General features: G+C 33.9%; 1 protein-coding gene across 1 annotated transcript; it reads right to left on the reverse strand.

The window, feature by feature from the left end:
• Positions 1-746: 746 nt before the first annotated feature.
• On the reverse strand, positions 747-11,994 carry LOC129261832 (band 4.1-like protein 4A). The gene is made up of 4 exons (XM_064099373.1): positions 11,326-11,994; positions 4,235-4,339; positions 3,442-3,484; positions 747-1,896 (listed from the first exon to the last, which is right to left on the reverse strand). The coding sequence occupies exons 1-4, from the start codon at positions 11,407-11,409 to the stop codon at positions 1,688-1,690; spliced, it is 441 nt and encodes a 146-aa protein (XP_063955443.1). The 5' UTR covers positions 11,410-11,994; the 3' UTR covers positions 747-1,687.
• Positions 11,995-12,338: the final 344 nt, after the last annotated feature.

Here is a 12,338-nt window from a genome sequence, read left to right on the forward strand (position 1 = left end):
CTGTTCAGTATGCTCCTCTTTGTTTACAAAAAGACAATGTGCAAATTACCTGCAGAAAAAAAAATGACATTAATGGATTTCCATATAGTTGAAGTTGATCAGATCAATCGTAACTCAATCGTAAGACGGGGCCGTGAAATAGCGGGATCAGTTTGTAGTGAACCTGGGCCGATGATGTCGACAGGAACCATAACTCTGCCTGAATCAGTCTGAATGATGAGGCAGGAAGTGGGCAGAGAACATCAATACATCACAATGCGATAATGACTCCAAGTATTCAATAGATGGCATGCAAGAATGACAGGTGATTTACGATGCTCTGAGGCGCCACGTAGGAGAATACCAGACTATTCTGAAGATATCAAAGAATTAACCAAGGGCCAGGAGGGGTTTGAATATAAACGGTACTACGGTAGAATGTATGGTTCAAAGGATGGAAGTATAGAATTTTACTGCATTCTGTATGAAGCAGAACTCAAATCCAATGTCTACCCATTTAAACATGGACTACAGTACAGACATCTCCATTTCAACAAAAGTTGTACCAGCTTCGAACTGAGGATACTGTATACCTTTCAAAGATTTTGACAAAATGTGCAAAGTGGATAAAAAGACCACATAAACAGTCTTGAGAAATAATCTGAATGATCTAATCAACAATTTTTTAAATTGGATTTTCATCTTCATGTCAAGAGGATACATGGCAATTCAAGTTATTGCTTTAGTACAAGAGGTATTTTTTTTTTATCTGAATAATTTTCACTATTTCACAAGGGATATAAGTTTAACAATCACTTTGATTTTAATAGAGTTTTTATCATCAACCAAAGAAACTTGATAACAAAACAGGTAGATGGAAATAAGCGAAGACAATGCAAAATACAATATAACTTCACTGTGACGAATTTCCTCAGATATTGCCATAGTGATCATAAGAGAGGTCATTCTCCACTAGCCATTTTGCTTAGGAACGAGTGAAGAGACTTTCACCCATGCTAGTATGCCCCTCTCAAGTTTCCGAAATTAAAAGGAGTAATCCACACTGCAATGAAACATTTGTTCATTGCCAGGGCTTGGCAGTAATGAAGTGTCGTCATACTTCGTTGAGACTATTTTGACGAGACCAATACCCGCTGGAATAAAATTTGGGCTTGTCAAGCTCTTGGATTCAGCGTTTGGGGGTCTGCGTGTGATGGAGTCGGGGCCTACGATGACAAATAACGGCAATCGATAACCTGGAGCCGGGCAATGGAATGTGATGTGATGCATTTGTCCAAACAGATTAAAATTTGACAGATGATTGTTTTAGGTAATCCAAAGTAATCAAATTTAAGCCTTTCAAGGTTGTAATAAATATTAAGAATTAATAATCTCTCATTACATGTGGTTTCAGTTTCTGAAGAACAAGAATGTTGCTTATGAGTGACATTACAAGAGTTCATGACATTAGAAAAAGGCGGAACAAGAAAAATCAGAAAGTATGAAAAAAAAAGAGAAAGAAAAAGAAAGGACATGTATAGAACTCCATCCGCCTGTAAAATGCATATTTCTCATAAACCCAATTCTGAAATACTTTACACATAAAGTTATTCCAAATTGATTCATTTTGAATTTTGGCCAGTCTAACAAAGAGTTGAAATTGATCCGATCAACCACAACTATGGAAAGCCAGCAACATCAACATCCATTAAACATCAGAGCTTGCTCTTTGATACTCACATTGCACTGCATAGGCAAAGAGTTCTGAAGCCATGTTGAAGCTGCAGGGAAGTCTTCCCTGAAGCATGTCCATCTTCAGCTGCAGAAAGAACTGGTACCTGGTAACTTCCTCGGACAACCGACACGGATCCTCCACGTAAAACTTGACCCCAAAGTACAATGTCATCGGACTCACATCTGCAGAAAAATAAAGAGGTAGAAGAGTTTAGGGAATGACTTGTCACCTTACTGATTTTCAGTACCAGATTGTAAGATGCCCATAGACCTATCCTTATAAGTCTTGAATGTCATGAGAGCAGAACTCGTCTTAAAACACCAACATGTATCTTGTATTTCAACCTATATAATGTTTTAATTAATTTGGCCAAATATTCCTGCAAGACGTTGGAAGCATGAATTCACTGAATTATTATAGGCCAAGTCCACCTCCACACAGGGCCCTGTCTACGGAGGATAATTCTAATGTTACTGGGGGGTGCTGAGCATTGTCACAGCACCACTAGTAACAATAGATTATCCTCCGTGGACAGGTCCATGCCTCCACAGAAAGTTGATTTGATTAAAAGGAGAAATATCAAACAAGCTTTAATAATGCTGAAAATTTCATCAAAACCAGGGGCTGTTTCATAAAGAGTTAAAACTGTTGTAACTTTGCCATTATGGCAACTACCATGGCAACAGGGCTCAGCAGCCAATCAAAATCAAGGTTACCATGGTAGTTGCCATAATGGCAAAGTTACAAAAGTTGTAACTCTTTATGAAATGGGCCCCAGATGTTAAATAAGAAAGTTATGACATTAAAGAATTTCGCTGAATTTCACAAAATAGCCATATGCACATCCTCATCCTGGTCAGTATGCAAATAAGGGGACATATGACATCAATCACTCACTATTTCTTTTGTATTTTATCATACAACATATGAAATATTTTGATTTTCTCCTGATTACTATGTTCGAAACAAAGTTTGATTTCTCCCTGGATATGTGGAATTGTCATTGTTGTAACCTATTGTGATTTGATGAAGAGTCTTATTGTCAACCCTACAAAAATTGAAATACATGTATATATAAATTCAAAGATTAGAATACAAAAGAAATAGTGAGTGACTGATCTCATTTACTCTTAATAATTTTTATATATTAGTATATATATATGTAACTGTTTTGAAAAAAAAATGGAAAGGGTCATTTGAGTAACTTTCTTTTTTTACATAATAGATGAAATACTCCAGAGTTTTTCTAGTTTGATTTTTTTCTGTTCATTCCAATCAACGTTTTGAGTAGCCTTGATCGTAAATAGTAACACAGATCTGTTCCAATTACCAAACTTGCAAGTTGCAACAGAGACCAACGTAGAACATTGAACTTAAGTTTTGGATTTTACATTGTTTCTTGGTCTCGAGCTTACCGGTAGTCCCTTTATGTCATTACTTGGTGTATAAAAAAAAAGACAGTGTCAAGTATCAATGCGTATCTCATAAATAAATAAACCACTCAATTTGTACCCATTTCTCACAAATTGTCAAGAGGCTTCATCACTAAAAAAAAAATAAAAACTTTGTATCAATCTAGTTCTGGGGAAAATATAAGGTGAAATAATCCATCTAGTATATAGGAAAATGTCAAAATATTAACTGTAAGATATAATACCCAGCATTCAAGTTTGGAGAAAATAATCAAAACAGAACATTTAGAAATAATTTCATACTACTGTACTTACTTTTTAACTGCTTTAGTACTTGTTTTTCAGCATTCAACCAATGCTGTAATAAATTCAAGTATAAAAAAAATCAACTGTTACATGTACAATCACTTTTAAATTAATTATAATTTCTAATGCCACTGAATATAAAACTGTTAAATCGTAATCTTTACTGAAAAACATGACCACATCAAATTTTCTAATCCGATCTCATTAATGAATCACATTAAAGTGTCTTTTATCACGAGTTTAAATGTTTTTAATGTCATATGTAAGATTCCAAAATGGGATTTCTATATCAAAGAGGTCAAGTTATTAATACCAATTATCAATCTTGAAATGACAATAATTTCTGTGCTTTCAATTGTTATAAAAAAACATAGGATGGAAAAAAAATCTGAGGTGATCATGTTTACAAACACTACTTTTTGACGTTTAAATTTTCCTCCGATTCGTGATTTGAAATACGTTTACTTTTATGACCAAGAATGGAAAACATTGAACACCCATTGTTTCTCACTATGTTGCATTTTGTAATCACGTTTTCTATCATGATTCATGTTGCCATTTAAATTTTGAAACCGACATAAACATACTCTACAACGAAACAAAGCCAGGAGCAAATGTTATGAGTTAAATACATGTAATATCTGTGCGTTGGCTTTTAAGAATGACTCTAAGTCGCACTTAACTCCTTGTGGATCACCCTCAGGTATTTTCTGTAATGTACAAGTTGCTATAAGAACATCTTCATGTAATTTCATTAGCATAACCATCACTCACAAGAAACATGCAATGGGAGGAAACTTACAGTTTGGTTGTCTTTATCGATGAATCTGAGCCCAAAGAAATCAGTTTCAAGCAGATTCATGTGATTGAAGACTCGATCAAGAACATCACTTCCTCTCATCTTATACTGGAGGAGAAATTATTTGGGGAAAGAGAAAATAAGGGGAAAATGTTATGAGTAAAACCTGTGAAGAATAGAGACACAACACACACACACACATTTTCAATGTTTTTCTTCTACATTTAATAACATTTTAATTAAAAAAAAAATGCAACTTTAATAGTTTAGGTTTAATAAAATTTATAATTGTTTCAGATGAGGATCGTTCATCTAGGCCTACCTGTATAATTACGATTAAGGCTTGACATATGTGTGAATACATGTTTATTAACAATCCAATGAATAAAAATGTATATATCTTTAAATTATGGATTTCACAAAATTTTATTTCAATTTTCAATGAAAACATAAAATACGAATTTGTGATGAAATTTTAGAGCATTCTCAAAAAATACCTAATTACGGTACTGCAATTCATACAATGTGATTTGATGCAACTTTTGTTTGTGCACAACAATAAATTCAATCAATCATTAAATTGATTTCATATTTTAAGAAAGGAAATTGGGCTTTTAAACAGGCAAAAACCAAAGCAAAACAGAGAGCAAGAAAGAAAATAGAGGAAGTCAGGTTTAACTTTAATAGACCACGGTCTAAGTCTGTGCTAAAATTATGGGGAGCCAAAAATTATGTTTATATTGTATTTGTCATATTTCTTATGTTTACTATTTTGTTTCCTCCTGCTTTCATTAAAAAAATACTTCAGTTCCCAGACAATTATGAACAATTTGGGTGTCATATTAATGTTAATAAATTTAATGTGTACTGTTAGAGATTTGTACTCCAATTGGCTCCATGAGTTAAACCACAACTTTAAACTTGGGTTGAACTTAAACCCAAGTTCAGAATATGGGCCAAATTGTTTTAAAAAAAGAAGAAATCTCTAGTGAAAAGAATTGTATGATAACAATTAACTTGGACAAACCCTGACAGAAATTTAAGCATACTGCACTCTAAATTCCAAGGATTAAAAATAAATCCAGATTGGCTGTGAATAGTTACCAGCCAAACTATGAATTTATTTTAAATCCTAAGGATTAACTTTTAAATCTCAAAAGATTTAAATTCAAATCTTTTAGATTTATATTCAAATCAACAAGGTTTAATTCTAAATCTAATATTCAGCTGGTCACTATTCACAGCCGATCTGGATGATTTTTAAATCCTTGGAATTTAGAGTGTGCAAGATACTAGCTAGCGACTAGCCGAGAAAGCAATTGCAAGTTAGTAAACAGTACATACATTTCTCTGCATACATGTACCTATTTACCAGCTTATCAAGCTAGTCACTAGCCAGCAGCTAGATGGAAATTTATGTGAGGGAAATAATTTCAAACTAATAACACAAAGATTCAACCTGGAAAATGAATATGCATGAATCTCTGATTCTCTCCATCTTCAAAGTTCAAAGAAAGAATCGAGGCAATTTTGAGAGATTTGAAACCCATAACGTACCCCATAACATGCCCATCAAAACCTCCTCTTGAGTTTGACAAAACAACCAACGACTTGTCGACTTCAATAGCAATTCAAGTGTGACAAGACAAAACTCTATGGGAAGATGCACCCCCTTTTATGAAAAACAAAAATAACAAACTGCTGGTTTCTGCTTGATTGATTCTCTAAAGACTCTCTCTCTCATGCAAACTCTGGCACAAATAATGTCATTGGGGGTGTATTTAAGAAGCATTCACTTGTAACTACAGGGAATGTACATGTAACTGCATTAGATTTGTTTTTAGGTGTCTTTTTTCATCACAGATTGCATACATGTACAAATCATGTTCATGAAAATTCCATCCTTCTAATTTGAAACAGGCAATAGATTTGGCCACTGTATTGTTAGCTAGTGACCCCTTTAAAAGTACAATAACCTTAAAAGGTTTAAGCTGACATAATAATTGACAGACCATTATCACAGCACTCACAATCAGTGGCAATCATCAATTTCAGTATTATGTTCTTGATACTCAAATTCCAAACAATGCCACAATGTCTTGCCTAAAATGGGTGTGAACTGTTGATTGTAGGCTTACATGTACATGTAAATAGATAACACAATGTACAAGACAAATAAGATAATGACACTGATATGACTGCATTGTATGGCACAACCTTCCAATAAATTGTGCTCACAATCAAAGCATTCTGCATGCAAAGAAAGAAGATCCAGGGCATTTTGCTCTGTTTCATTCCCTTTTCCCCCAACTAATTATTAAACAATGATTTATTCATCAATGCATACTGTAATGTTTATGTGTATGTATATGACATTAATTAAAAAAGAGGCCAATCAATGTCCACCAATTCTTGGAAATATAGAGTTTTTTTATTTATCCATCACTCTATTTTCCTTCTATATCAACCAACCATAATCCTACACAAAAATCATTGTTGTCAAATTGATCATCGTGTTATCACAGCTGGTAACCAATGGCAGCATCTATCAACAACAGATAGGTTGATATAGTTCTGTCTGATTTACTTTCAGTCACTGGAGTTATTCAATTAGATGCCTTCATATCCAGGCCAGAAACCTCCACCTGAGGTTCACATAATTTCAAATTGATTCTCATCTCCAAATCAAACACAGTTTATTGGCGGGAGTGCTTTTCAAACACAGCACAGTGCTCTATGAAAGCCAATTGACCCTAATGATGTGATTACACATGAATGGCGATTTTTTTTTTTTTAAATTCTCTCACCATGTAATGTATAGTAAAGATTCTATTTCCAGACAGAAGCAGGCAAAGAGTTACTGAATCTGATTAAGATGCACTCTAAAAACATATCAATAAAAATTGACTACATTAGTAGTCAGGTGGTGCAAGAGACTATATTGGAGTTAGAGATGAATGTGTTGTCATAAATTTTGACTAGTGTTTATACGGATATATGATAGAAATTAACAGATGCAACCAGCTGGCCATTTCTAAAAGTAATCATTAAACTGATTTTTTTTTTTACCTGTAGAGGAGGGTGGTGAAAAAAAATGCTTTTTTGACCCCACCAAAACATTTTTTAAATGAATATCTTATTTTGAACTTTAGTAAATGAAAAAGGAAAATAGGTTGCATCTAGGCCTTATCATATTTGGCAGTCTATATGTAAACCTACATACATGCCTAAATATAGATAGAAAGATTGCATTCATCAAAAAGGATCTGGTAACAAAAGAAGAATTGCGAAGGCCGGCCTGTAAGGACATCCACAATGAGTGACCCCATTCCTCATTTTAAAGCCTTTTGTCCATTTTGTGTGTGCTGCTTAACATTTTTATTCAATAATAATCACTTATTATCAACTGTGCCACTTAAGTAATTTGTCAGAATAGGATACAATCCATGTCTTACAACAAAAAAACAAGCCATCAACTATTTCACTTTAAATCAAAAAGTGAGCAATGGTATTACCTTCAAGGCATGGTATGTACTCGTAGTGCAGTATATACAAAATAAATGTATTAAGCACTTAGAGACGTCATTCAGATGTATTAAGTGCTATATACATGTAAAAGCAGATTATTATTATCATTATCAAGGTCTGAATGCAACAGGTAGTCAGGTACATGAATATGCAATTAAAAACAACAATTCAAATATGGCTTGAAGAAGATTATTTTAGTAAAGAAATTGAGATAACTTCCTTCGAAATGAGCAGGCAGTAGTTTTGCCTGCATTGCAACAAAACCATCTCGCTCAATAACCCATCAAAGTTTCGAACAGAGACTCGCAATGACAAGATGCAAGGTAAATTAATAAGCACCTGAGGATCATATGTTACCCCCTCGTGTGTCAGCGAGGGTAACAGTCCATGGATTCTCGCCATGTGAGCTGAGCACATCATACATGATCTTTATCGGGACTGACGGGAGAGTCAAGACTTGAAAAAAGATGGAAAAATTTGGCAAATTAATGATTTTGAAGGATTATGCGGACGTGGTGGAATGAGGCCGCAGGGAATGGATGGAAGACTGAAAACTTGGATGAGAGAAGTTTGAGAACATGTCAAAGAGTAAGCCTCTATTTACGCTGAAACAATGTCTTAAACTCTCAAATGACATACCAGTATACAAAAGAAAAACAATACACAACTGAAGATGAGGAGGATAAAGGATCAAACTATGAATTGTAAATCTGATCTCACACCAACAGATAACTAAAGTATTAAAAAATATATGAACTTCTAATCTAATCTAATCTAATTGAGTGGTTATATCATACAAAAGACTTGTTTCTAGTGGATGGAGACTTGTGTGATGTCTTGAAAAATACACTTTTCAATGAAGATAAACAATTTTTCAGTTTGATAACTGCTTCATTTTTTAAAGTAAATGATTAGATAATAATGTATAGCATCATACAGAGTTGATTTATAGATGGATATATTTTACTTTTAAATCTGGTTAATTTATTATTCTTTATTACTGGCCTGTAATCTGTCCAATTTGTTATCCTCCTTCAATCGACAGGCTGAAAATAATATGTTTTCAACTAATTTTGAACAGAAAAATCATACGAACAAAACACTGAAAATTTTATCAAAATCAGACAAAGAATAACGACTTTGTTATTTTCATCCTGCAGAACCCCTTTAACATTATTTATATAGACTTTGGATGAAGAAAACATACAGTTCTTTCTTCTCACTTTTCTTTTTCTTCTCCCTTTTCTTTTTCTTCTCCTGTTATTTCACCTCTACCTCTCTCTCTTCTTTGTCTTCTCCTTCCTCTTTCACCACTTTCTATTTTCCCCTTCCCATTCTTCTTCTTCTCTATCTTCCTTGTTCCTCATTTTCTACTTTGAAACCATGTGAACTCTCCAAAATACATAAAGCTCCACTGACTACTGTTCTTGTTTGATATTTGCATACATGTAGGTGTTGAACTATAACAATTAGGAGAATACATGAACTCAAGTTTATTCAAACAGCTCAAAAGGAGATGTTCCTATGCTATGTAAACTCACGGTTGGAAAATATTTATCTGTCAATTCTTTGAAGTTGTCTATCAGTCTGATGAATAAATTGAGTGGATCAAAAAGTGAAAATTTCAAAGTAAACATCAATCTATAATACAAGTGTGGAGTTCAGCTGCTCAGAGCAAATATTCAGTTCTTACAAAATCATAATATTTGCCTTTTTGCAGATCATAAAACAAGCTTTTCGATCAGTGATATAATAAACGGATGACAATTTTTTTTTTCATGATCATTTATGCTTATCACCATCACCATTATGACTCAAATTACAATGAACATTCAAATCCATAATCTTGGCCTAAAAAATGACCTTTTATCTTTCATCAATGTTAACATTTTGTGACAAATCAATTTTACACAAAAGTTACTTTTACTTGTAATCCAATGGAAATTACCATTAAAGGGATGGTCTGGTCTGAAAGTATTTATAGCTTGATAAATAGAATAGAATTCTCTGAGCAAAATGCCAAAAAATTTCATCAAAATCGGATAACAAATATCAAAGTTATTGAATTTTAAAGTTTAGCAATATTTTGTGAAAACAGTCGTCATGAATATTCATTAGGTGGGCTGATGATGTCACATCCCCACTCGTTCTTTTGTATTTTATTATATGAAATTAGGTTTTTTCAATTTTTTTTCCTCCAAGATCTAGAAAAATTGGATTGACAACTGATTTAGTGCATTAGATATTTATTGCTGCAACTCATTTTAGTATAAGGGAGACATATTATTCACACAAGTATGAAATAATGAAAAAAAATATGATTTTATGTAACGTAAGAAAAAGGAAAGTGGGGATGTGACGTCATCAGCCCACCTAACGAATATTCATGACGACTGTTTTCACAAAATATTGCTTAACTTTAAACTTCAATAACTTAATTATTTGGTATCCGATTTTGATGAAATTTTCGGCATTTTGCTCAGTGAATTCTACTCCATGTATTAAAATATAAATATTTTTAGCCCGGACCATCCCTTTAAACAGACAATGAAAGTTACAAATAGATAGTGCAACCTTGCAAAGAGGGAGGGGAGGGGCGTCACTTGATCAATAATTCCTGATCCCATATAGATCTACAAGTAGTACAGTAATAATTCAGTGCTCAACATTTAATACAGAAAAATAAAGTTCATTCATTATGATGTACAAATCAAAATAGAAAACTTTTTTTTTGTAAAGAAAAACCAGTTTCAACAATGAATTAATATGCATTAGACTTTACTTGCAGTTGAAATACTGTAACTTGAAGGCACTGCATCAATCATATTACAGCTGGCAGCCGTCTGTTTCGAGGAGTTTTTAAACATTTTTTTATTCTTCTCCTCGTACACATGTAATTGGTGAGTGGAGCCAATGGAGTTCAGCGGAACAACCAATATAACACTAGACCGAAGCTTTTGGTCTACGATCATATATCCTAGGCCCTTTTTTTTATTCAGGGAGGAGACCGAGATAGGCCTAACAATGTATAGTGAGTGATTGTATTACCGACCGGCCTTGTATTAACGAACGCGCGCATCATACACGTCAGAAAATAATTTCATACGCTCAAAACTTTGCAACATTCTTCCAAAGAGAAACTGAATAGAAAGATTATGAAAAATGGTCAAAAACACATTTTCAAAGTCTTAATATTCTAAAAATGATAAGATGGTAAAAAACCTCATCGGTGATTTTGTTGTTTTCTCAATTTTTCCCATAGAAAACACACGTTCGGTAATACGATACCTTTTTCAAGTGACCAAAATATTTCACATGCGAAGAGGGGTTCGATTGGAAGCTAATATCGTAAAACAGAAAAACGATTTCGGCAAAATTTTTACATATTTATATTTTGTAGGTAATTGTGTATTTATGGTGAAAGTTTGATGAATTTGATGAGAATAATGTGTTTGATAAGATTGAATTCATGAAAAGTGTTCGGTAATACGATCCACTAGTACCATACTTTTATTATTTGCTACCTGGTGCCAGCTATACCACCAATGATTTTAAGAAATATTCACCTCTAAATTCATGTTCACTTCCGAGCCATTGAGCAGCTGGATACTGCAGAACGCATCAATAGTCTGGACACCACAGCACGTCATCTCTACGCACGGGGAGCAGTCGGCGAGAAGAGAAGTCAATAATCCGTTAAAATTTTCAGCTGCTCTGTGCTTTCTAACGTAGATGACCAAACATCATTTTTCAGACTGCGTAAATAGCCATATTGTAGTCACATTTACTAGGGTGTCAATATCGAGTAGTTGCATAAATCTACTCCAATATATAACCTTTTAGAATATCCATAAACTAGTCTTATAGTCACCCGTGATGCACACAGTGCCACAGTCACAGACGCTGTTTTCGAAATCCCAATCCGAATCTTATTATCAAACACCACCGGCAGTCAGGGGTACCGTAATTGCATTGGAAGCGCCACGGTAAATGGCGTTTTTACATACGGTACCGGTACACCTGTCGCTTGCTTTGAAAACGGTGATTACCCCGGGCCCCGCCTCCGAAACAGTACAGAATGGATAATTAGTAAAAGAAATATTTCGTTTTAAGCTGATTCATTTCCAGAGTTTTTGTCAACAATCGTAACCGACTGATTCGTCTGCGAGTCGAAATCTCGACTTGGCCTTTGTCGATGTATTATATTTAAATTGCATCAAAATAATCAATAATTTGGTTTGCAACCGGGTTTGCAAGTGTTATCATGTTAATTGGACAAGAGATGGCGCTGTTCAAAAATGACATTTTCGTCGTATTGAAATTATATGACTCTCACTGAAATCTGTTATTTTAAATTTGTTGAAATTTGAGATAAATATCGGACGTTTTCATTTCATATATATCGGGCGTCTCCACTATATTATACACATATACTGCGATTTAAAGCCCCAACTGTGGAGCATTAGCTAAAATTAGAAAATATTAAAGAGTGATACAATAATATTAGAACATTTCTGGGCAAAAATTATTACACCTCCTAAGAATTCCAGTAGATTATGGTACCACGCAAGTAACTCGT

Source organism: Lytechinus pictus, chromosome 5, assembly GCF_037042905.1.
Source record: "Lytechinus pictus isolate F3 Inbred chromosome 5, Lp3.0, whole genome shotgun sequence".
Lineage (NCBI taxonomy): Eukaryota > Metazoa > Echinodermata > Echinoidea > Temnopleuroida > Toxopneustidae > Lytechinus > Lytechinus pictus.

Bases quoted from the DNA above. Each gene is read 5' to 3' on its own strand.
- LOC129261832 (XM_064099373.1), bottom strand. From the start codon at position 11,409: ATGACGTGCTGTGGTGTCCAGACTATTGATGCGTTCTGCAGTATCCAG. The intron at 3,485-4,234 runs GTAAGTTTCCTC...AATTTATTACAG, and splicing joins TCGATAAAGACAACCAAACT to CATTGGTTGAATGCTGAAAA. The intron at 1,897-3,441 runs GTAAGTACAGTA...ATTTTTCTGCAG, and splicing joins AGTACTAAAGCAGTTAAAAA to ATGTGAGTCCGATGACATTG.